At 39.7% G+C, this 26,799-nt stretch overlaps 1 protein-coding gene across 1 annotated transcript in view; it reads right to left on the bottom strand.

The window, feature by feature from the left end:
* Nucleotides 1–26,799, bottom strand: part of LOC128701507 (replication protein A 70 kDa DNA-binding subunit) — a 236,694-nt gene that overhangs the window by 89,455 nt on the left and 120,440 nt on the right. Inside the window, exon 5 of the mRNA XM_070080161.1 lies at nt 1,599–1,793. Within this exon, the coding sequence (XP_069936262.1) occupies nt 1,599–1,793 (195 nt within the window). The remainder of the gene's footprint in view (nt 1–1,598; nt 1,794–26,799) is intronic.

The following is a 26,799-nucleotide window of genomic DNA, read 5'->3' as shown; positions in this document are numbered from 1 at the left end:
GAGTAAGTGATTTTTAAGCAGAGACTTGAATTTATAAGCAGTGTTTCTTTTATATTCACAGGTAATGAATTCCAGATTTTTGGGCCTTTTATGTGCATTGAGTTTTTGCATAGCGTGAGATGGACACGAGGAACATCAAAGAGTGATCTGTGCCTTGTGTTATAGTCATGTGTTCTGATGAGGTTGGTAAGGAGACATTTGAGGGGAGGGTTTATATCCGAGGTAAGTGTTCTATGTATGTAGTAGGTACAATAATAAGTATGGATGTTTTGTATGGTGAGTAGGTTTAGAGTTTTGAATATTGGTGGAGTGTGCTGCCTGTAGTGGGAATTTGTTATCATTCTGACAGCAGCCTTTTGTTGGGTAATTAATGGTCTGAGATGGTTTATTGTTGTTGAGCCCCATGCACAAATTCCATAGGTGAGACAGGGGTAAATAAGAGAGTGATATAGGGCCAGGAGGGCTGACTGTGAACATAGTACCGTATCTTTGATAGTATGCCTACGGTTTTGGAAATTTTCTTGGAAATTTGTTGTATATGTGTTTGAAATTTGAGTCTATTATCAAGGTGGATTCCTAAGAATTTTCCCTCTGTTAGCTTTGTGATAGGTGATCCGTTTATCATTATGTTAAGAGACACATCTGTAGCTCTGTTACCAAACTGAATGACGTAGGTTTTGTCAATGTTGAGAGTAAGTTTGTTAGTCCTCATCCAGGTAGATATTTTCTGTAATTCGGTATTCACAGTATTAGCTAGCATGACTGGGCTCAGGTGAGAGAAGACGTATGTAGTGTCATCTGCAAATACTGTGGGTCTGAGTTGTTGCGATGCATTTGGAAGGTTATTCATGTAAACGAGAAAGAGAAGAGGGCCAAGGACACTTCCCTGTGGGACACCAACTGTAATTGGGTGTGCAGAAGAGTTTGCTCCATTTGTGTACACATATTGGCTTCTGTTGCTGAGGTATGACTTTAGGTAGTTGAGGGAGTGCCCTCTTATACCATAGTATGACAATTTTATGTGGAGCAAGTCATGGTCAACTGTATCAAAAGCTTTACGTAAATCAATGAAGATCCCCAGTGGGACTTCTTTTTTCTCTAGTGCAGTGTATATTTGTTTTAGGATGTGTATAATAGCATCATTCATAATTTTATTAGGCCTGAACCCAAACTGACAGGGGTTGAGTATGTTGTGGGAGATGAGGTAGGAATAGATTCGCTTATGAATTAATTTTTTGAAGATTTTAGAGAGAGGATGTAAGTTGGATATTGGCCTATAGTTATTCAAGTCTGTTTGGTCTCCTCCTTCATTGATCGGGGTGACCCTCGCCATTTTGAGAACTGTAGGGAAGGTAGAGGATTCAATGGATTTGTTAAAGAGTGTTGCAATGATTGGTGATAGCACTTGTGATGCTTTTTTGTATATAAAGGGTGGTAAGGTATTTAAATCTCCTGTCTTGTTTTTTAGTGTGTTGATAATAAGGGAGTCTTCTGTTGGGTTAGTCAGAGCTAGGAACAGTGTGTTCGGGTAGTTGCCAGTGAGGTAGTCACTGGGTGGGGTATTTGAGCTTGGGATTTTACTGACTATTGAAACTTACCTTAAACGTCTCCATTCTAGCCCGAAATTTAAAGATGTAGTTCTTAAAGGAAGAGGCTTCAAAAATTTTTTGAAATTCTCTAGGATTATCATCTTTCATCGAAGAGAGTTTCTCAGCTGAAACTTGAAGCAGTGTCTCAGCATGCTCTTGAAATACTGTGATACTCAGACTGTCTGTGAAGTCAGCAATATTGGTCTATTGGAGAGAGGAGAAAAATTATAAACTATTAATATAATTTTACTGGAAAAGTCATCTCACATTTAAATAATAAAACAGAGATTTGAGACAAAAAGTAAAACTGTACTGGCTAAACCAGTAACAATTAAATATTTTTTTATAGTAGTCCAGAACCTAACCTGCTGTATAAACAGGGCCTTACAGTAATCCAGAACCTTACCTGCTGTATAAGTGGGGCACTACAGAAATCCAGAACCTAACCTGTTGTATAAGTGGGACCCTACAGTAATCCAGAACTTGCCCTGCTGTATAAGTGGTGCCCTACAATAGTCCAGAACCTAACCTGCTGTATAAGTGGGGCCCTACATTAGTCCAGAGCCTAACCTGTTGTATAAGCAAGGCCCTACATTAGTCCAGTACCTAACCTGCTGTATAAGAAGGGCCCTACATTAGTTGAGAACCTAACCTGCTGTATAAGTGGGGCCTACTTCTGTAGGGCCCTGCTTATACAGCAGGTTAGGTTCTGGACTAATGTAGGGCCCTAATGTAGGTTACTGCTGAAGAGCAAAAATCACTGAAAAGTGAAACACAGACTTGTTTAACTGTCAAATGCATAAAAATGCTTGATAACATGATGAAACTATCATATATTAACCCTTTCAGGGTCGAAAGGCCCTCTCCTAAACTTGTTCTCAGGGTCGAAAATTTTTTGAAAAAAAAAAAAAAAAAAAATCTTATGAAATGATAATAGAACATTTTATGATAATAATTACACCAAAAATATGAAATTTGATGGAAATCTTATGGAATTATGCTCTCGCGAAGTTAGCGGTCTCGAAGATGTTTACGCACCGGCAATTTCGCCCACTTTGAGCCCGATTTTCGGCCAATTCCAATGTACCAGCTGACAAAAATCATAGCTATTTAGCTAGAACTCCACTTTTTCTATCGAATGAGTACAAGAAACCAACCACTTACCAATTTCAACTATCCAATAAAGTGGTCAGAAATTGGCAATTTTGCCAATTTCACACAAATTTCAAAAGATGTCAATTTCCAAATAGGGTCCAGAATAAACAAGACAGACATTCCTGGCACTAAAATAACATTTTCTCTATTCAACAGTCACGTCCTCAGGCCTCTCTTACATTAGTTTTGCTTTCCACTTTGAATTTTTATTCTCACAAAAAATAGAAGATTTACTGTTATGCAGACTACTGCATTAGTGTAGAAATAGTATAAATAATATCAGTGCACTTGTGAAAGAATATTAGACTCACCAGTTGAAGTGTATTGGACACATGGCATGATTTGTTTACTTTTGAACTTTGACAAAAATTGAACATTTCTGTTACTTTGAGCTCAATTTCAAGGTACTTTTCATTGTGAAACCAAACAAAAATCATCTCAATTTCTGTAATATGTCATCCATTCTATAAAATGATACCAGGAAAACTAGACTACAACCATACGAAAATACACTGCAGAATTGCTATTTTAAACCAAAAACACGGTCAGAGTTTTTTTTTCTCATTATGCACTGTGTGCTTCAGGACTTTTTTTATACTGTGCACACTGACCACATAGACCCATTCTTTCATATGTAGGCCTACCAGCTTTCTCTCGCTAGATTTGAAAGTGCTAGAATTTACGCATACTAGTAGGCACCAACCCTGGCGTGCAAGCTGTACTAGTACAGCACCAACCCTGAAAGGGTTAACCCTTTGACTGTTTTGGTCATATATATACATCTTACGTGCCACTGTTTCGGACGTATTTATATGCGTAAATTCTAACGGCTTCAAATCAAGCGGGAGAAAGCTGGTAGGCCTCCATGTGAGAGAATGGGTCTGTGTGGTCAGTGTGCACCACATAAAAAAAATCCTGCAGCACGCAGTGTATAATGAGAAAAAAAACTGACTGTTGTTTTGGATTAAAACGCCGACTTTGGGGTGTATTCTCGTATAGTATTTATTGTTGTATTCTTGTTTTCATGGTCTCACGTGATAAAATGGAAAACACATTACAGAAATAGAGATGATTTTGATTAGTTTCACGATGAAACGACCTTGAAATTCAGCTCAAAGTAGTGGAAATGTTCGATTTTTACCAATGTTCAGGAGTAAGCAGATCACACCACACGTCCAATACACGTCAACTGGGGAGTCTAATATTCTTTCACTAGTGCACTGATATTATTTATACCATTTTTACAATAATGCTGTAGTCTGCATAACAGTAAATTTTGTATTTTTTGTATGAATAAAAAATAAAAATAGAAAGCAATAGTAATATAATAGGGGCCTAGAGGTGTGACTAATTTACAGAGGATATGTTATTTTAGTGCCAAGAATGTCTACATTGTTTATTCTGGACCCTATTTTGAAATTGGCATCTTTTTTAATTTGCATGAAATTGGCCAAATTGCCAATTTCTGATCACTTTATTGGGTAGTTCAAACCGGTAAATGGGCGGTTTCTTGTACTCAATTGGCAGAAAAAATGGAGTTCTAAAGAAATAGCTATGAGTTTGGTCAACTGGAACAACGGAACTGGCCAAAAACAGGGTTCAAAGTTGGCAAAATTGCCGATGCATATATGCCGCCGAGACCGCTAACTTCGTGGTAGCGTAGTTCCATGAGTTTTTGACGAAATTTCGTACTTTTGGTGTCATTACCATTGGGAAAAGATTCTCTATCATTTCATAAGAAAAAATATTTATTGTTTTTTTAAATTTTGCGACACAGAATGACAGTTTCAGAAAGGGGCTAGACCTAAAAAAATAGATATACAGTACACACATTACTAAAAATATTTTCTTCCTAAGGTGATAGTGAGTTGTGAATGTATTTATTGTAGGAAGTCTGAATAAATGAAGAATGGGTATAATTGAAAATTGCTGCATTAGCAAAACACCGTAAAGCAGGGTTTGCCTGTACATGGCTTTAATAATTTTAAATCTCATCTGTCTCAAGATCCAAACAGCAATGGTACTTAGCCCTACAGAAAACTGTAGTACATTTATTTATTTATTTATTTATTTATTTATTATAAATTTGTGCACACATACAGAGGTACAAAAAAATACAGATAAGAGCAGTATGCCAAAGCCACTTATACTATGCATAGCATTACGGGCTGGCTTAAAATTAACTTAAGATTAATTAAGCAATGATGAAGTCAGTGATAAAACATTAATGTAAACAGATTACTATAAAGCACAAGTGAGTATTACAAAGACAGGTCATATGAAGGATTCTGTTAGGTAGTGTATTTAAAAAATAATAAAGTTAGATTGGGTTTTAGGTTTAACATTTATGTGATATAATTGTGAGAAACATTTAAGATATACAATTTATAAGGTTCAGTTATTCAGTATTTATTTGGTTTTGGGTGAGTAAGTGATCTTTGAGTAGAGACTTGAATTTATAAACAGGTAGTGTTTCTTTTATATTTACAGGTAATGAATTCCAGATTTTAGGGCCTTTTATGTGCATTGAGTTTTTGCATAGTGTGAGATGAACACGAGGAACATCAAAGAGTGATCTGTGCCTTGTGTTATGGTCATGTGTTCTGTTGAGGTTGGCAAGGAGATGTTTGAGGGGAGGGTTAATATCAGAGTTAAGTGTTCTATGTATGTAATAGGTGCAGTAATAAGTATGGATGTTTTGTATGGTGAGTAGGTTTAGTGTATTGAATATTGGTGGAGTGTGCTGCCTGTAGTGAGAATTTGTTATCATTCTAACTGCAGCCTTTTGTTGGGTAATTAGTGGTCTGAGATGGTTAACTGTTGTTGAGCCCCATGCACAAATTCCATAGGTGAGATAGGGGTAAATAAGAGAGTGATATAGGGCCAGGAGGGCTGACTGTGGAACATAGTACCGTATCTTCGATAGTATGCCTACAGTCTTGGAAATTTTCTTAGAAATTTGTTGTATATGTGTATGAAATTTGAGTCTATTATCAAGGTGGATTCCTAAGAATTTTCCCTCTGTTAGCTTTGTGATAGGTGATCCGTTTATCATTATGTTAAGAGGGACATCTGTAGCTCTGTTACCAAACTGAATGAAGTAGGTTTTGTCAATGTTTAGTGTAAGTTTGTTAGTCCTCATCCAGGTAGATATTTTCTGTAATTCGGTATTTACAGTATTGGCTAGTGTGACTGGGCTCGGGTGAGAGAAGACGTATGTAGTGTCATCTGCAAATAGTGTGGGTTTGAGTAATTGCGAAGCATTTGGAAGGTCATTTATGTATAGGAGAAAGAGAAGAGGGCCAAGGACACTTCCCTGTGGGACACCAACTGTAATTGGTTGCGCAGAAGAGTTTGCCCCATTTGCGTACACATATTGGCTTCTGTTGCTGAGGTATGACTTGAGGTAATTGAGGGAGTGCCCTCTTATACCATAGTGTGACAATTTTACGTGGAGCAAGTCATGGTCAACTGTATCAAAAGCTTTACGTAAGTCAATGAAGATCCCCAGTGGGACTTCTTTTTTCTCTATTGCAGTGTATATATGTTCTAGCATGTGTATAATAGCATCATTAGTATTTTTATTAGGCCTGAATCCAAATTGGCAGGGGTTGAGTATGTTCTGGGAGATAAGGTAGGAGTAGATTCGTTTATGAATTAGTTTTTCAAAGATTTTTGAGAGAGGGTGTAAGTTGGATATTGGCCTATAATTATTCAACTCTGTTTGGTCTCCTCCTTTGTGGATCGGGGTGACCCTTGCTATTTTGAGTACTGTAGGGAAGGTGGAGGATTCAATGGATTTGTTAAAGAGTGTTGCAATGATTGGAGATAGCACTTGTGACACTTTTTTATATATAAAGGGTGGTAAGGTACTTAAATCTCCTGCCTTGTTTTTTAGTGCATTGATAATAAGGGAGACTTCGTATGGGTTAGTCGGAGCTAGGAACAGTGTGTTCGGGTAGTTGCCGGTGAGGTAGTTATTTGGTGGGGTATCTGAGCTTGGGATTTTATGGGCAAGGTTTTGTCCTATAGTGGAGAAGAAATCATTGAGTCTGTTTGCTGTTTCTGTTGGTGGGAGTTGGGGTTCATCTGATTTTGCTAATTTTATTTCGCTATTTCGTGATATCTTTTTTGTTCCCAGAATTTCAGATAGTGTTTTCCAGGTCTTTTTTATATCACCTCGTAAGTTGGATAATCTGTTCTCATAATACAATTTTTTTGCCCTTCTTATCAGGCTGGTTAGGATTGACGAGTAACGTTTTGTTTGGTCTCTGGTTATGTGACCCATTCTGTACTGTTTTTCATATTGGTGTTTTGTATTTATGGATTTGAGAATGCTGGGTGTTAGCCAGGGACTGTTCAGTCTCTTTGCTGTCATCTGTTTAGTTTTTTTAGGGCAGTGCTTGTTATAGAGGTATTGGGTCTTTTTTAGAAAATTATTAATACATTCGTCAATATCTGTATAGATTTCACTGTCAGTTCCATAACATTACGGCTTGCAAGTCAGTGTAGGTCCCATAATATTACGCCAAAATTCTAGTGGCTTCAGATCTTGCTGGAGAAAGCTGGTAGACTGTGGAGAAATTTTCTCCGGGAGGGGGCATCAGCCCCCTTCAGCCTGGAGGGGCCCAGCCCTCTCAGAAGGGGCAAGCTTCTTGTTTACTGCTATATCAAGTAATTGATCCCAGATGCAGTATGAGCATGTGACACAGTCAAGCGGCCGCTGCTCCTTGCAAGAGTCCAATGTTGCAAGTAGTTTAGTTTAATAAGAGACAGTCCATCTCTTACCTTAGTAGGACAATTAAGGAAAATCCTGTTCCCACTTTATTACCAAAATAAAGATAGTGTACATTGTTGTCTATGCTTAAGACAGCAAGAATAAAACATTCTGCTTTGCTTCATAGTGGAAGTCTGGCAAAAAAGTGAAATGTACTAGCTCAGCTTTTCATTTATGTGCTAGGGGCACTGCGGTGGCATAGGAGGCTGTGATGTTAGATTACTTTTGGCCCTGCTGGGACTCACATTGATGTCAGAATAACCAACAAAGAACACTGATCTGTGCATTAGTGTGAACAAAGTGTCTCATGTTACATTGTTGTCCCTTATTACTTTGATAGTAAGGTTCTCACTACATGTTCTAGTGTAGGGGTAGCTTTTACATAAAGGCCTTATATGTCTAGGGTAATACTTACATTCCTGATTGATCATCTTCACTCTCTGAAATCCTTTCACAAGCCCTCTTCACAGGTTATTTAAACTACCTCTATAAAAAATATAACTGTATTCTAAATAGATATGTACAGAATATACAACTACAGCACTCACATATTCAAAACATAAGCCTGCACACCCCTTAGCTGTTCTTCTAAGACAGCCCACATGGTGGATCTGGACAAATTGCCCTTCTTTCTTCTAGACTATCTCTGGACTAACCAGTGTTTTGACACACTTTAGTCACGCTGGGTATGGTGGCCACAACTTAAGTTATAAAACTCACCCCAGGGGGCACACATAATGCCCAAAAAAATAGAAAGAAGGACCCAGAGTCCTACCAGCTTCAAGTCAACAAAAAGAGAGAGGGAGAGGGAGGAGCCTAGCTAAGCTCCTCCCACACCCACCAAAAACAAAAGACTGCTGCCAAGCACAATTCTCTAGTTACCACAATTCTACCACACCTTAATTTTACTTTTACAAAAGAAATACAACTTTATAAACTACTTATTTAAATTGTGTGTGTGTATGTCTATAGTATAACCTATTATATTGAGAAAAACAGGCTTGACTCAGCTGCCTTACAGCCATAAGGGTGATCTGCCCTTATGATATTTAAGCAATCTTGCCCCCAATAGTTCAATATAATTAGGTATTCCAGAGTAACTGTTACTTACATACATCAATGCGTGTTGGGTCCCAAAGTCCCATAACATCTCACAAAACACAATAAGCACTTACAGAGAAGTATGATCAACTTTAGTATTAAGATTGTGAATAAATGAACAAATATTGATGAGTAGTGTAACAACGAGTGTTATGATCCAACAGATTGTAGTGCGGCATTCTTCAAAGAGCACTATTCTTCAATCAAGTCAATGGATATCCGGGTGCAACTACAGGTCAGCTACAAATACCCAGGTAAGTTTATTGATTGTAACACTGATATGTCAGCTGTGCAGCGGATATCATGTTATGTTTATTACACTACCAATACCCGGTAAATTACAGGCCATCGAGCCTACAAAAGTAAGTTTTCCAATCAGCAATCAGTTACTGATATATGCTGACATAATACCCCCTAGGGGTAATTTATTTCCAATATACATCTTTTACAGCCCGTTGAGAAATGGCTACGACAGCTCCTCAAGACCTCGCCTGCAGGGGCGGCTGTGTGGGCGAAAGCTGTCTATCAGGCTACGTTCCCCCTATATTTAATCTTTAACTTTAGTTGTACTATTTCTCAACAATTTGGTTGTGCTTGAACCTGATAAAGGCCACATTGTGGTCCAAATATGTTGAACTACAGTGTACAAATAACCTATGAGCCAAGGTCCTTCGAAAAAAGCAGTAAAATTAGTGTTTTACAATATAAATCAGTATCACTGAGTCCCTCCAGGCTCAATCAAAGAGAATGGGCAACCAAGAGAAAACGGGAGACGCTCACCCAGTTTTCACCCAACGGGAGCTGGGTGATGCACCCAGCAGAAAATGGGGATGTAATCCGACAACCACTGCTCAAGCTCAAGAAACGCTGACGACAGCAGCAACCCAACTGATGTTCAGTTTGTCTGAGTGTATATACACATAGTGTTTATAATGTTTATAGACAGAAATTAAGAGATGAGATTGTGTTTATGTTTGTCTCTTATAGATTTAACTGTTATATTAAAGGAAGTTATATATAAAATGTAATCTTTCATAAATATTAACAGTGACATTTATATATGTTCTCCATGGGGAAGTGGAACAGAATTCTTCCTCCGTAAGCCATGCGTGTTGTAAGAGGCGACTAAAATGCCGGGAGCAAGGGGCTAGTAACCCCTTCTCCTGTATAAATTACTAAATTTAAGAGAAACTTTCGTTTTTCTTTTTGGGCCACCTTGCCTTGGTGGGATATGGCCGGTGTTTTGAAAGAAAGAAAGATTTATATATGTGCAAGAAATATACACATGTGATTTACAGTTATACAGTGACATTTATAGTGATGTACAGAGGTCCCTTGATAATCGTAAGGCTCGATAGTCGTAATTTTTGAAAATTGTTACATTATTTTCATCAAAACATTGGCTCGTGAATTGTCGTTTGAGTTGCAAATAGTCGTTTGTCTGGGATGTGTACTCATAACCCCGAGCCGCCTCACACTCCATTCCCAGCCAGTGTGCCATTGTTTATCAGTGAGTGAGGATGATCCCACGAGTTCATATGAAACATTTCATAATGTTCCATTCGTTTTACTGCTTGCAACTGCTAAATAAGTCACCATGGCTCCAAAGAAAGCTTCTAGTGCCAGCCCTTTGGTAAAGAATGTGAGACACACACACAATTTAAGAAAAAGTTTGTAGAAAAATACGAAAGTGGTGGTGGTAGAGTGGAAGCAGTTGTGATAGTGGTTGATGGTGGTATAGGGTGGTAGTGATGGTGGTAGAAGGTGGTAGTGATGGTGGTAGCAGTTGTAATAGTGGTAGAAGGCAGTAGTGATGGTGGTGGCAGTTGTAACAGTGGTAAAAGGTGGTAATGATGGTGGTAGCAGTTGTAATAGTGGTAGAAGGTGGTAGTGATGGTGGTAGAGGGTGGTAGTGGTTGTGATGATGGTAGTGGCTGTGATGGTGGTAGAGGGTGCCTTCTTCAGTGATTCAGCGATTCTACTAACTCCTCCAATGTTGTTGGAGTTATATAGGGCTACAGAAAATACTGCCGCCTCAGCTGCTGCTTCAGTGGTGACGTGTACTTAGCTCAGTGGTGACGTGTACTTAGCTCAGTGGTGACGTGCACTTAGCTCAGTGGTGACGTGTACTTAGCTCAGTGAGGATGTTAGTGTACCCTCCTTGGATTGAACCAAGATGCCCTCCATCGAGCAACTTTACCAGCAGCTTAAGGAAGAATTGAGGGTAGCGAAGATGGAGATACAGCAATTGACTGAGGAAAACAAGAGGACTCGTAGCAGTCCTCCTGTTCTGAGTCCTCAGGTCAAGAAGGGAAACTGGACAGTGGCTGGACAGCATGGAACGAAGTTGATGATCAAGAAGACGAATGGAAAGGTAGAAACGATGAAGAAGAAAGAGACTGCTGTGGAAACCGTGGAAACTGTGCTATCCGACGAATGTGAGTCGACTACTGGAAACGTCACAACGACTGACACCAGGAAAGTAAGAATATTGTTGTTGTTGGGGATAGCCAGGTTAGGTATATGGATAGAGCATTCTGCTTGAAGGACAGGAGTAGGAGACAGAGGGTTTGCTTTCCTGGGGCTAAGATGGAGGATATTGTTAGCGGGCTTGACAACATCATGAACGGTAATGGGATCAATCCTATTATCTGCCTCAGTGCTGGAGGCAATGATGTAGGCAAGCGCAGAAGTGAGGATTTAGTTAGAAGGTTCAGGACAGCAATAGATATAATTAGGAAGAAGGGGGCGCCCTGTTATGTGTGGCATTTTGCCAAGAAGAGGTGCTGGAAATGAATGGTTGTCCAGAGCAATTGGTATTAATTGTTGGCTGGATAAACACTGTAAGGATAATGCAGTACCATTCATTGACAACTGGGACAACTTCTATGGCTAAAAGCATGTATCCCAGGGAGGGGGTTCCTTACCCCAGAGCAGGTGGGGGCTTGCAGCTCAATTGGGGGGGTTTTTTGGGGTTTTTAACCAGGATTAGTTAGAGGTATGGTTTTAGAAATGATAAATAATGAGTATGGATATATTGATTTATGTTGATATTAAAAAACTTAAAAAGTAACGGGTCATGGAATAACTCTGGGTAATGATAATTTCAAAATTTGAAAAAACAAAGATGAATAGGGAAAAATGTGCAAAGAAAAAAAATGATGGTTTTTTTCCCTAAAAAGTAAAAGGGTGAAAGAAATAAGTTTAAATGAACCCATTTGGGAGCATTGCGGGGAATTTTTGATGTTATTCAATTTTTGAAACCGGGTTTAGATTTTAAAGGGTTGCGATATGATTGCGGGAGTGTAATTTTAAAGGGGAATTTTAAAAGCTCTTCCATGGGATAGATGTAAGGGGAAGGGGAGGGGGGTTGCATTATATGTTGGGGCAAAATTCCTTTTGCAAAAAAAACCGGGATAAAAACAGAGGGAAAAGTAACAGTAACAGGGGGAGCGAGAAGGTCAAAAAAAACTAATTCTAGGTGTAATATACCCCCTTAGGTTTGGGAAACCACATAGAAAGAAATTGTTGGTTTTCTAGACACAATAACATAGTAAAAAGTGGGGTTTTTAACTTTAGTCAAATTGACTAGAATTTTTTGACCAGTAAATCTAGAGCCCAGTGACTTTTTTGGAAACAGTTCAGGATTGTTTTCAGCATGTGTAATAAAGCCTACCGGGGGGTAAAAATTTGCTAGACCAGTCTTGTCAAATAAGGAAACACTCATAAATAATCGGGAGATCATTGAAGAGTTTTGGCACAAGGATCACAAATCCATCATTTTTAGCATTAACTGGAAGCAAAAGGGAAGATGATAAACGGAAAAAATCCTGATTTTGTTCTCCCGATTATAAGGGGACTTGGGAAACACCTGCCCTCTGGCTGGGGTTATCTAGTTAATGATTTTATTGATAATCACCCATACTTATGATCATAAAGGGGATCCTCTTTTAAAAGATTATGCTGCCCAGTTTTGGTCTCCTTACTACAGGATGGATATAGACCCCAGTAGAAACATACAGAGAAAAAATGACTAAAATGATTTACTGTGAAAGGAATCCCCCATATGAAGATGACAACCCCTTTGACGTCGGGGGCGTGTATGTTTCCCCACGGGTCCCTTTTTGGGCGATATATATAAAAAATTTTAAGCTAAGCCCAAAAATAAACCCCAGGGGGAAAAGCGGGTGGGCCCAAGGGAGAGAATGGGCCCTGTGTTTGGTTGCCCCATATAAAAAGTCCTGGAGAAAACCCCAGTATAATGAAAAAACTCCCCCTTTTTTTTTAAATTTAAAAATCCCGACTTTGTGGTTTTTTTCCAAAAATTATTTATTTTTGTTTTCCCGTTTTCTTGGTCTCATTTGATAGAATGGGAAACATATTATAAAAAAGAGGTGATTTTATTGTTTTTATATAAAAAAAAACCCAGAAATGGAGTCAAAGTGGGGGAAATGTTTGTTTTTTCCCAATGTTAAAAAGTAAAAAAATGATGCCATTGCCCAATAAATGCCCAACTACCCTTTTCTAATATGCAGTCATGAATGGGTTGATGTTTTTTATACAATTTTTTCCCAGTATTGCAGTATTTCGATAATAGTAAGTTTCTTTTTTTTGTTTGAATAAAAATTCAAAATAAAAAGCAAGAGTAATATCAGAGGTGCCTGGAGAAAATGCCCGATGAACAAAAAAAAATGTTTTTTTTAGAGCCAGGAATGTCTGCATTGTTCATTCTGGACCTTATTTTTGAAACTGTCATATTTTTTTTTTTGTAAAAAAATTGGGCCCAAAATTGAAAATTTTCTGACCACTTTAAAGGTAGTTAAATCGGTAAATGGGCAGTTTCTCATACTCAATCGATAGAAAAAATGGAGTTCAAAGAAATGGCTATGAGTTTGGGTGACGGGACCAATGGAATTAGCCAAAAATTTGGGTTTTTAAAAGGGGGCCAAATCGAGAAACAGCGCCAATTCGCTAATTTCCCGAGAAAATTTCCGCCATTTTTTTCCATAAAATTTTTCTTTTTTTGGTGTAAATTAATCGGGAAAAGATTCTCTATCATTTCATATAAAAAAATTTTTTTTTTTAATTTTCCGAACCAGGAGACACCTCAGGATTAGGGGCGGCAAGTCAAAGGGTTAAACCCTTTAAATCTCCACTTTTGGAGGGGCGAAATGAGAGGAAATATCTTTGGGAAGTGTATAAGTGGAGGGCCCCCATAAAAAAAGGAAATATTAATAAAGTACTGAGGGTGTAAACCCCAAAAAAACCAGAAATAATGAATTTTTGGAAAAAAATTTAGATTTAGGAAAGGACAAGGTAAGTACGGGTTTTTTCTAACAGAGTTGTAGATGTGTGGAAAAAATCTTGCTAGTGGGGGTGTGGGGCCCAATCCCTTTGGGAAATTTTAAAAAGAGTTTGGGATAAATATTTTGGAGGGGAAAGGGGCTGGGTTTGATTTGTCAGGGGGTTTCCCAGGAGTTATTTTTTGGGTAGTTGGTATGATTTGGGATTGCGGGTTTTTCTTTTTCTGTCTCATAAACACGTTTAATAACGGGGAATCTTTTTTTCCTTTTAAATTTTTTGGGTCCCCACTTCCCACAAAACACGCAATCCCATATATATATATATATATATATATATATATATATATATATATATATATATATAATCTTTAAAAGGGTTTTTTCCCCTTTTTTAAATAGTTTTTTGTTCTTTTTTTATTTTTTTCTATTTTTCCATAAAGGGAAAAGAATTTTTCCTCCTAAGTTAGGGTTCGGTGAGGTGAAAAAATCCCGAAATGGGTTAGAAACCCCTTTTTCCTGTAGACATTTACAAAAAAGAAAAGAAACTTTAAAAACCCGGGGATGTTTAAAGCGGGGATGGTGGGGATGACAAAAAAACAGATGATTGCTGATTTATGAATGAAAAAAATTGGATGCCTGGCCTGCAAACAAAGCTGAAGGGGGGGGGGTTTTTGGGGGGGGAAATAAATGGGAAAATCGGGAGTATCTGAGAGAGTTGGAAAAGGGAAAGGGGAAAAATTTTGGAAGGACGTTATGGGCAAAAAAGAAAAATATGAATGAAATTCGAATTATTTTGGGGAAAGTAAAGGTTGGTTTGCAAAAAGAAAGGCAAATCCCGTTTATGCCCCCGGAGAAGAAAAATGTGGGGAGAGAAAGTTTTTGGGGAAATTTTAAAGGGAAATGTATGAGTTTTGAACCGGGTGAGAGAGTTTTTGGGTGGGGGACCGAATGCAAAAGTGGGAGAAATTTTTAGAGAGGGTGGGTGGAAATTTTGGGGTGCCATGAAAATAAATAATGAGTTTTTTTGGGAGAATTTAAAAGGGGAAAGTTATATAATACATTTTTTAAAGGGAAAAAAAAGGATAAATAAGTAAAAAAGAAGGAAATGAAAAGAATGTTTTTTTGGTTTATGTTTTGGGAGATAAAAGACTGTTGAGAGACTTCGGGAAAGCAGGGGTTTATAGGGGGCCAAAGATTTTCAGATCACTTTCAGTTGAGCTAAAATTGGGGAGAAAAAGGTAGAGGGGAACAAGGAGAATAGAAGCATCGGGGGAAAGAGAGAGGTGAAGGTTTATAAACAAAAAGAGGAGGCAGTTGGGGTAAGATAAAAAACAGCTATTGGAGGATAGAGGGGCCAATGAGGGGAATGGGCAATGGGGGCAAAGAGGTAGGGGGTGGGTTTAAAAAATGTGGGTTTGGGAGTGTTCAGCAGAAGTTTGGGGTTACGGGGAAAAGGGGGGCGGGAGGGAAGAGGGGGCAAAGGTGGGATGATGTAAAGATAGTAGTGGGGGGGAAAAGTTAGCATATGAAAATTTTTTACAAAGTAGAAGAAAGGGGGGGAAGATATATGGAGAAAAAGAGAGGGTTAAGAGAGGGGGTGGCAAATGTAAAAAAGGAGAAGTGGTGAGATGTTATCAACAAATTTTGTTGAAAATAAAAAAAATTTTTGGAGGGGAATTAACAAGGGAAGCCTAGAGAACAAAGGATTTGCTTTTTAAAATAGGAGAAAAATTATTAAATGGGGGTTAGAATTAGGGGAAAAAGAGGGGGATTTTGGGGAATTTTTAAAATGTTAAAGAAATGGGGGCTGTGATTTGGAAGGGGGAGGAAAAAAACATTTTGGGAGTGGGAAGGGGTTTTTATTAACGGAGGCAGGGGTTTGGGGGGAGAAGGCAAAAGGGGGTTTGGGGATAAAAAAATTTTAAAGCAGGTGGGGGAAAGGTTTGGGAATTTTTGGGCAAATTTAATAAATGGGAAGATGGCGGGGATTAAACATATAGCCCTTTTGATGGCAAGGGGGGACAAAAAGTGTTAAGGGGAAAAGCCCGGAGATACCCGGTAAAGATGGAGAGTTATTTTTTTTGAAAAATTTTTAAAAATTTGGGCAAAAGGGGAGTTGAATAAAGGATTTTTTTTTAAAAGGTTGGGGATGGTGGACCGGGTTTTTACAGTGAAACAAAAAAGGAACAGTTTTTGAAAGGTTAAAGGGGGGCCTTTGTGGATTTATGGAGGAAAAGGCGATAAGGAGGATAAAACCAAGGGGAAAGGATGTTGCGGGTTTATGATGGGGATATTAGGCAGTGAAATTTTTAACGGGGAATAGTGAGGTTGAAGTTAAAGAAAAAGAGAAATTTTTTCCCCAAAAAGTGGGCCCAAAGACGGATTTTGGATGTAAACCGGTTGTTTAATATATTTATAGAGGGGGTTGAAAGGGAAAAATTTTTTTTCTTGGCAGGGTGGGGTTAAAGAAAAGAACAAAATTGGAGTTTTCAAGCTTTTTGTTGATGACACTGGTTTTTTGGGGGATTCTGAAGAAGCTGCAGAGAAAGGGGGAAATTTGGGGGGTGTTTAAAAAAAAATTGGAATACAGGAAAAAAAGGTTTGGGGATAACAAAAAGATTATAAAAAATTATTGTTGGGGGAAAGTTTGGAGGAGGGGACCGATTTTAGTGGGCGGGCACAGAGGTTCCAGAAAGATTTTTTGATCAAGGGTGGGTGGGGGAAAAAGGGCGGTTCCCTTTAAAAGTTGGAGACAAAAAACTTTTCCTTCAAAGGGAATGGGAGAGATGTTTCAAGCTCTTTTAGCGCGGGGGAAGGGAGTGAGGGGAAGGGGGAGGCAGGGGATGTCAGTGAAAAACGGGGTGAATATAATGGAAAAAAGTTTTGGGAAATTGGGGGGCGGGAAAAACCGTTGTCCATAAAGGGGTAAGGGAAGGGGTTTAGGGTTCGGGCATTAAAAGAATGGAGGCCGAAAAAGAGTGATTTAAGGAGAATTTTTAAAAAAGGGAGGGGGGCCCCCAAGGGGGGGGAGGGGAAAAGGGGGGTTTTTTTGTTGGGGGGCCCTTCGCAGGCATCAGTGGGTTTTATAGGGGTGAATGGAGACAAATGGTTTTAATACTTTACGGTTTTTGAATTTAGCAAAATAACATTTATGAAAGGGGGTTAGAAACCGGCGGGTTGAGTCCGGGGATAAGACAGTGCCCGACCTGAAGGAGGGGGTTAATTTTTTGCAGTTTAAAACTGTAGTAAAGGGTTTCTGGAACAGTGATGGAGGAATGATGGTGAAAATTTTTTTTTGGGCCACCCCCCTTTTAAAACGGCCAGTGGAAATTTTTTAAAATTTCCCCTGGCCCCCCACCAAAGGGGGTTTTAAAGCCTCACCTCATTTACTAAAATTCTTCCAAAATTTTAAGGGTTTAAACCCAAAATTAACACCCTCCTTTAAATGCAGGACCCGTTTATCTCCCGGACCAAGTCTGGTGCCGTTTTCCCCGAACCTTCATAAATGTTCTTTTTCACCTCAACAAGCTGGATAAAACCCTTTTCCATTCCCCTATCAAAAGCTGTGGGCCTCTGCCGGGGAAAATCCAAGCCCCCCCAAAAAACCTTTTTCCCCTCCCAAACCCTTTCCCAGGCCAATTTTCCCGCCCCTTTTCCCCTGGACTGATCACTTTGGAAATCAAATTTTGAAAACCCCCTTCTTTACATGTCCAACCACCTCAACAACCCCTTTCCCCAGCCCCCTGGACAACAGTTTTTTAATCCCCCACCCCCTCCCAATTTCCCAAAAAACTTTCTGCATTATATTCACCCCCCCCCAGACATGACATTCCACTGCCTCCCGCCTTCTCCCCCAACATTCATCCCACGCTACACCCATATAAGGCGTTTGGGGAAAAAATTTCTCCCATACATTCCCCCCTTTTTCCTCCGGGACAAAAATTCTTTGTCTCCCACCCGACCCTAAATTTCACCACTCACTCTTTTCCCCATCAATTCTATGATTCCCCTTCTTTTATAGACCCATCTGCTGGCCCTCCCTCCCAAATAAATTAATGCTCCCTTCCCTCTCCTCCCTCTGTTTTTTCATTTTTTGGGATCCCCATAAATCCTTTTTGTATTACCTTTTTTTTTCTTTCCCCCTACCAAATTAAACCAAATTTTGCAACTTTCTTCAGAATTTCCCAAAACTTCAGTGTCATCAGCAAACGTGACAACTCCCACTTTTATTTTTAAAACTTTTAACTCCACGCCTTTCCAAAACCCCTCGTATTTTTTTACAACCCCTCTTAAAAAATTTAAACAACCAGGGGACATCAACAATTTTTAAGGCCTACTTTTTCCGGGGAAAAATTTCCTTCCCCATACCTTTCGGCCTCACTTCCCCGGAAATTTTTTCACTGCTTTTGAACCCTCCCCACCATACACTTGCCATCTTACTTTTCCCCTATCCCCCCTGTCATTGCCTTTTCCCCAAACCCAAAAGCTCAAAGGACCCCCTTTTCCTTTCCAAATCTGTTCACTTCTTGTTTCATCCACCCTTCCCCCAACCCCCACCCCAAAAAAATTTGTTATATCTATGTCCTTTCTAAATCTAAATTTTTCCAACTTAAATCCATTATTTCTGGTTCTTACCTGGTTCGACACCCTCAGTACTTTATTAATATCTCCTTTGTTTATGCCTGTCATCCACTTATACACTTCAATGATATCTCCCCTCATTCTACGTCTCTCCAGAGAGTGGAGATTTAAGGCTTAAAGTCTATCTTCATCCGGGAGACTCCTTACACAGTAAATCATTTTAGTCATTCTTTTCTGTATGTTCTCCAATGAATCTATATCCATCCTGTAGTAAGGAGACCAAAACTGAGTGGTATAATCCAAAAGAGGCCTCACTAGTGAGGTATAGAGGTGTAAAATAACTTTTGGACTTCTGTTACTTATACTTCTAGAGATAAATCCTAGTAATCTGTTAGCCTTGTTGCACACAATAAGGCACTGCTGTCTTGGCTTTAGATTTCTGCTTACCATGACTCCAAAGTCTTTTTCACATTCTGTATGATCAAGCTCTACTTCACCTAGTTTATAGCTTTGAGGGTTATTTTCATTACCAAGGACCAGTACCTTACACTTATCCACACTGAACTTCATCTGCCATTTTTCAGACCAAGACATTAATTTGTCCAAATCCTCCTGGAGTTCATTGCTATCCTCCTCAGAATGAATTATACGGTCAATCTTTGTATCATTAGCAAATTTACTCATGTCACTCGTAAAGTAACACAGTCTGAAAATCAATTTAAGACTCTTCTCAAAAGCCACTTAATCACCCTAGACTAAATGCTAAATACTCAGTATACATTTACTCACCTATGTACTCCCACATCATAACTGAAACAATCGCATTGAACCTTTTATCCATTGTTGACAGGAATATAAATGAATCATTGTTTTTCACAAAAGCATTTTAGAATATAAATACGTATATCTTTGTACTATTATATAAATTTTGATTCATTTATAATTAATATTCTACTGTACAACTATGAAATAATTATTTTCTTACTGTACAACTATGATATATTACTCCCTAGTATTAAGTAAATGTAAGCCAATAATGTTAAGTTGGCCCATAATGCCAAGGCATAATAGAGGCTCTCTTTGCAGTGCATCCCACTATTGTATATACACAATCTCAATGTATTGTTTGCAAAGACATTAAATAAATAAAAAAATAAATAAAAGTCATTAATGTAAATTATGAACAAGAGAGGGCCTAAAACTGATCCTTGTGGAATGCCACTAGTGACTAATCCCCATTCAGATTTGACCCCATTAATGGAAAATCTCTGCTTTCTATTGGTAAGCCATGCCTCTATCCATGCTAGAACTTTACCTCCTATACCAAGAGCTGCCACTTTTCTTAAGTCTCTTGTGAAGTACTCTAATCAAAGCTTTACTAAAACCCAAATAAACAATATCATATTCTTTATCATTGTCCACTGCCTCAAATGTTCTGTTGAAGAACGTCAGTAAATTTGTCAGGCAGGAACAACCTCTTGCCCACTATAGATGTCAGCCTAATTGGACAGTAATCTGAAGGAGTGGACTTATCCCCTGATTTGAATATAGGAACCACATTAGCCATCTTCCACAACTCTGGCACAACACTGGTAAGGATGGATGCATTAAACACACTCATTAATGGCTGACTAAGTTCCATCTTGCATTCCTTAAGTACCCTGGAAAACAACTCATCGGGTCCCGGGGACTTATTTTGCTTCAGTTTGTCTATCTGTTTAAGAACAATGTCCCTCGTGACAGTAATATTAGTTAATTTAAATCCATCAGGAACTAAATAATTGTTAATTTCTGGAATCTCATTTACGTCTTCCTGTGTAAAAACTGACAAAAAATAGTCATTAAATAAGGAACACATTTCCAGTTCGTTATCCATCAGCTGTCTATTCCCAATTTTCAGAGGTCCTACTTTTTCCTTTGGATTAGTCTTTGATTCATCAGCAACTGTAATTTCATAGTCACGTTTAGCCTTTCTAATCCCCTTTTTACTTCTCTTTTAAGCTGAACATATTGGTCAGTAAGGTTAACCTCTCCTCTTCTGATGCGCCTATAAATTTCCCTTTTCTCCCCTAATAGATGCTTTAGCCTCCTGTTAATCCATTTGGGATCATTTTTATTAGACCTAATTTCTCTCTGGGGAATGTATATACTCTGAGCATGGTGCACATTTTTAAGAAGAAAATCTTAAATCTCTTCATAATCATAAGTATGATCATCATCAACAAAATCATTAGCTAGATAACCCCAATCGAGATTTGACAGGTGTTCCCTAAGTCCATTATAATCGGCAGAACGAAAATCAGGATTTTTACCGTATTATCATTATTCTTGTATTCCCAGTTAATGCTAAAAGTGATGGATTTGTGATCACTTGCGCCAAGCTCTTCAGTGATTTCCAGATTATTTACGCATGTTTCCTTATTTGACAAGACTAGGTCTAGCAAATTATCACCCCTGGTAGGCTTTATTACACACTGCTTCAGAAAACAGTTCTGAACTGTTTCCATAAAGTCACTGGACTCTAGATTACCGGTCAAAGAATACCAGTCAATTTGGCTAAAGTTAAAATCCGATACTATCACTATGTTATTGTGTCTAGAAGCCCTAACAATTTTGTCTCAAAGAAGTCTCCCTCTACCATGATCCAAGCCTGGAGGTCAGTATATTACACCTAGAATCAGTTTTTCTTGACCTTCTACAAACTCTACCCAAACAGATTCTGTTACTGTTCCATGTATTTTTATACCTGCTTTTATGCAACAGTTAATCTATCCACATGGAACAACTTAAACCCTTGAGTATTACACTCAGCAATCATATCCCGACTCTTTAAATCATACCAGGTTTCAGTTAATCCAATAACATCAAAGTTCCCAGCACATGTTACCAAACGAAGTTCATTAACCCTTTCAGGGTCCGTCACGTAGATCTACGGCTTTACATTGAGGGTCCAAACCGTAGATCTAAGCCATGAGCTCAGCTCACTCTGATAAGCTGTGAGAAGTAAATTTGGGCCTAGATATGAGAGAATACATTTATGTGGTATGTGTGCACAACATAAAACAAATCCTGCAGCACACAGTGCAAAATGAGAGAAAAAAAACTTAGACCATAATTTTCAATTAAAACAGCAACTTTACAGTGTTTTTTCCGCTGTTTTAATAGAAAATTATGGTCTAAGCTTTTTTCTCTCATTTTGCACTGTGTGCTGCAGGATTTGTTTTACGTGGTACACACATACCACATAAATGTACCACCCTTCCCTACCAAACCTCCCTCCTCCACCCCCAATGCCTGGGCCTCCCCATGCACTTGGTCTACCTCTTCTACCCTACACACATCAAACACCTCTCCATCTACACCTACACCCACACTAGACTACAAAACTAACTGTCAACTCGCCACTGCTGCCCACTCTGCGATGGTAATCTCTCAAGCTTACCAATCAGACTACTCACATGTCCTTAACCTAATCTTGTCTGCTAACAATCTTCCCTCTCTAATCATCCCTCCTTCTTGCTTCTCTTCTAAACCCCCTACAACCTCTAACTCCTCCCTCTCTCCCACCCCCCACTTCCTACACCCACCAGCTCTCCTCCTCCCCTACCCCTTTTCACTACTTCTACCCTTCCCACCAACACCCCTACTGCTGTGGCTATGACCACCCCTCCCCCACCTCCTTACCCACCTTCTCATCCCCAACCAAAGCTTCCACTTCCTCTTCCCTTACCATAGCTTCCACTTCCTCATCCCCTACTGAAGCTTCCACTTCCTCTGCATCTACCATTGCCCACTCCTTCACCACAACCTCTGACAAAATCCACTCAAACCTAAACCTGCCCCAACTTCTGACAGACAGACCAAAGAACATAAAAACAGATCCATCTCTTCCTCCCCCTCCAGGAAACGGGTCGGTAACACCTACAAACACACATCCACCGATGGCACCACTATCACGGGCTTTAATCCAAACTCCTCCCCCGACATTAACTTTGCTATGACAAAACCATTAAATCATGTTTAAAGTGATTCAGTTCAACGTACGTTTTTACTTTACAATTAGACACCTACTGGCCGAGCTCCTTGAAGCTGAGAGGCCAGATATTGTTTTGCTAAACAGTACCTGCCTCAAAGCCCCTCAACGTATCCACCATTATGGTTATACTGCACTACAGTCCCCCTATGATCCCCACGATGGGGTTGCCATCCTTGTCAAATCCAACATAAAACACGAATTTCTCCCAATCCCTTTTATTCACCAACACTGTCTTGCAGTCAGAATACACACCCACCTTGGCCCCTTTATCTTTTTCACCACCTATGCTCGCCCAAGCACTATTCTCAACATACATGACCTTTCCTTAGTCTTCAACTACACCAACACACCAACATACCTACTAGCTGACATGAATGCCAAACACACCGCCTTTCATCACACCAGTAACAACCAACTTGGTCACCAATTACTCAACTTCACAAACCATAAGCACCTAATTCATCTCGGCCCAGACTTCAACACCTTCTACAACCACACGGGCCAAGGCAAACCAGACATCATTCTAGCAAACCGAGCCAGCTCTCTATTTCAACACTACATCTCACCTGGCCTTATTACAGGCTCTGATCGCATCCCAGCCATCTTACACATCTCCAACCCTATCCTCATCCCAGCCACACCTTCCTTCTCCTACAAGAACGCTGACTGGGATGCTTTCAAACAACACACAGACAATACTAACCTCACCTATGACTACAACAACAAACCTATCTCTGACATCGATACTCAACTTCATCTCATCCAGGACACAATTACACAAGCAGCCAACACAGCAATACCAAAGAAAACTCACACCACGTGTTATTCCTTCAAACCCTCACTCAGAACAAGAAGACTAATTATCTGCTACCACAACCGCTTCCTCTACAACACACATAGATTTAATTAAGTCCGATTAGATCTCACTTACCTTAGAAACAACATTCTACACAGCCTAGACTAAGACCACAACAATCACTGGTCACAACTCATACAACAAGCGGACAAACAGCGTATTAAAAACACTAAAGCCTTCTGGAACTTTATCAAAAAAATCAGAGGCACAACTCCCACCAACAAATTCAAACACATCACCCACAACAACACACACATCTCAGACCCACAGGCTGCTACTAACATCTTCAAACACATCTGGGAGAACATCTTCCACCTTCATCCACCTCACCCTAACGTTATTCAACACATTCAGAACACAGAACACTGGAACACTGCACACACACAAGAAACAACACCAGATAGCCACATCCATCTGGACTCTCTTACCTCCTCCCAAGAACTTGACACTCCTTTCGCCAACACAGACATTAAAACTCTCCTGAGACACCTTCCTCCCAAGGCTCCTGGTGCCTCTGGCCTAAACCATATTATCTTAAAACACCTTCCTGACTCTATCATTACTGCCTACACTAACCTCCTCAATGCCTCCCTTGCCTCTGGATACTTCCCTTCCCTCTTCAAAGCTGCTACTGCTATCCTCCTTCCTACACCCAAAAAAGACCACTCTGGTCCTAGAAACTATCGCCCTATCAGCCTCCTCGAAACTTTAGGAAAACTCTTTGAAAAACTCATCAACCATCGCCTTCGCAGATACCTGGAACACAATTCTCTACTTTCTGATTGCCAGTTTGGCTTCAGAACACAAAGATCCACACAGGATGCCATTAACATCATTCTCAACTACATCCACATAAACACAAAACAAAGAAACAGGACAGCCCTGGTTGCAAAAGACGTTGAAAAAGCTTTTGACACTGTCTGGCATGAAGGGCTCAAGTACAAACTCTGCACTAACTTTAACCTGCCTCTCACCACTCGTACACTCCTCTGCAACTTCCTAGACGGCCGTACCATGAGAATCAAATTCCAAGGCTGTTACTCTGACTACTTCACACTAAATGCCGGAGTACCCCAGGGATCTGTCCTCTCCCCTACCCTCTACATTTTATACACTAATGACATTCCAACACCTGTATACCACAACTCCATCACACTAGCCTATGCAGACGACATTACACAACTTATCACTCATGCCAATATAGATACACTAACACATAAAACACAAAATGAGGTCAACAGGATAGCCATCTGGGAACAAAAATGGAGGATCAAAACCATTGCAGCTAAATCCAGCATTACATATTTTAACTACAGGAAACGTGATCCTCCATTACCTGTCGAGCTCAGAACTGCTGACACCTGCACTTACATCCCCATCACACAATCTGTCACTGTCCTTGGCGTTAATCTTGACTACCTTATTCGTTTACACAGACACATTCACCTTGCGGGCCTCTACAAGCTGAAACATGCCTCTCAACGCACCAAACTACACCTCTACAAATCCCTAATACGTCTTCTGATAACTTATTCTCGTCTAGCCCTCTCTCTTGCAGCAAAAACAAACTTACTTAAACTGCAGTGTGTCCAGAACAAGGTGCTGCGCTGGGTGCTTGATGTCAGATGGGGGGACTTCGCCACAAGCGAGTCTCTCCATGCCAAATTAGACATCCCTGCACTGAATCTATACTGGAAGACGCTCAGTGACAGACAAATAGACAAACTTGAGACACGACATGACTACTGGACCTCTCTCCTTGACGAAGACATTCGGAGACCCACAAACCAACACAACCTTTTCTACTCCTTGCATGATCCTGCTCCTAACCCTATTTACAAATAACCTTGGATTCTCTGACAGGTACCTTCTCTGACAGGTACCGTTCTCTGACCCACGTTCGCCTTAGCTTTTGGGTTAAGACATGGCTCAGTTCTACAGTCCTCTCTAGCGCTAAACATCGCATGTCCCTTCCTCCCCGCTCACCCCACTGGAGTCCCAACAGAAGAGCCTGAATTTCTCTTCTCAATATCTGTTCCACGATCGCCTTTGCTGCTGGGTTAAGCCTTGGCTCTATTTCTATGACTAAGAACACTCCTCTCCAGCACTATTCTTCATCTGTCCCGTCTTCCCTGCTCATCCCATTTGGGATCTTACCTGAACTTTCGTTCGTTAGTTCATTGGATGCGGGAGTTCACTGCAGAGGCACAGCTGTATTTGTATCAAATGCAATACCTCACAAGGTTATAGCCAACCCTGTGGACTGTGGGGAGGCCACCCTTGCACACACACCTGGGGCACCCATTACCATCTATAACATCTACAAGAACCCAAGACACACCCTTAACATTGCAGAGCTCCTTGTGCTAGCACACACTGAGTGTATTATAGTGGGTGGAGACTTCAATGCCGATCACTCAATGCTGCACTCTCACTCAGCAACCAATGCTGCTGGCAGACACATAGCAATGCTCCTACACGATATTCCAGAGGCAAAGATACTAAACAATGGACACCCCACAGACATGTTGGGCTGCTGCCTCGACCTTACTTTCAGGACAAGACAACTCGCAGCGGGAGCCACATGGGAAACTCATCCAACAAATAACAAAAAAAGTATCCAAAACAGTTGGGATCCTCTCCAAGATACGATACTACGTGCCGCAAGATGCCCTTCTCACACTATATTATTCACTCATTTATCCATACCTCACCTATGCTATTTGTGCTTAGGGATCAACTGCAGCAATACACCTAAAGCCAATAATAACTCAACAAAAAGCAACAGTAAGAATAATCACTAAATCTCATCCTGGCAACACACCCCCCACTCTTCATAGATCTAAACTTACTCCCTGTTCAGAACATCCCTTACTACTGTGCAATCTACATCTACAGGACCTTAAATTCCAATATTAACCTTGAACTAAAAAGCTTTCTTGATAGTTGCAACAGGACCCACAGGCATAACACCAGACACAAACATCTCTGCGACATTCCCCGTGTCCGACTAAACCTTTACAAAAATTCAATGTATGTCAAAGGCCCTAAAATCTAGAATACCCTACCTGAAAACTCTAGAACTGCAGACACATTCATCACCTTCAAAACTACCGTTAGAAAACATCTTATCTCCCTGATACACCCCGTCAACTAACTACATAAAAACCACCTGGTGGTTCACACTTACACTCACTCACTTACCCATTTGACTATAAGCACAGAAATACGAATCTTAATCTTAAAATAATGATTCCTAACTAGTCATAAGTTTGCTTGTGATACTCCAATATAGAAACTATGTATTGTGCCAAAACAAAAGCATTCACATTGCTAAATTCACAAAATAGTATTTAGTCACTTAGTAATTTAGTCAACTTACTCCATAATTTGTAATAATT

This window comes from Cherax quadricarinatus, unplaced genomic scaffold (assembly GCF_038502225.1).
Source record: "Cherax quadricarinatus isolate ZL_2023a unplaced genomic scaffold, ASM3850222v1 Contig181, whole genome shotgun sequence".
In the NCBI taxonomy this organism is placed as follows: domain Eukaryota; kingdom Metazoa; phylum Arthropoda; class Malacostraca; order Decapoda; family Parastacidae; genus Cherax; species Cherax quadricarinatus.
Note: the sequence above shows the minus strand (reverse complement) of the source record. Positions and strands in the feature narration are given on the sequence as shown.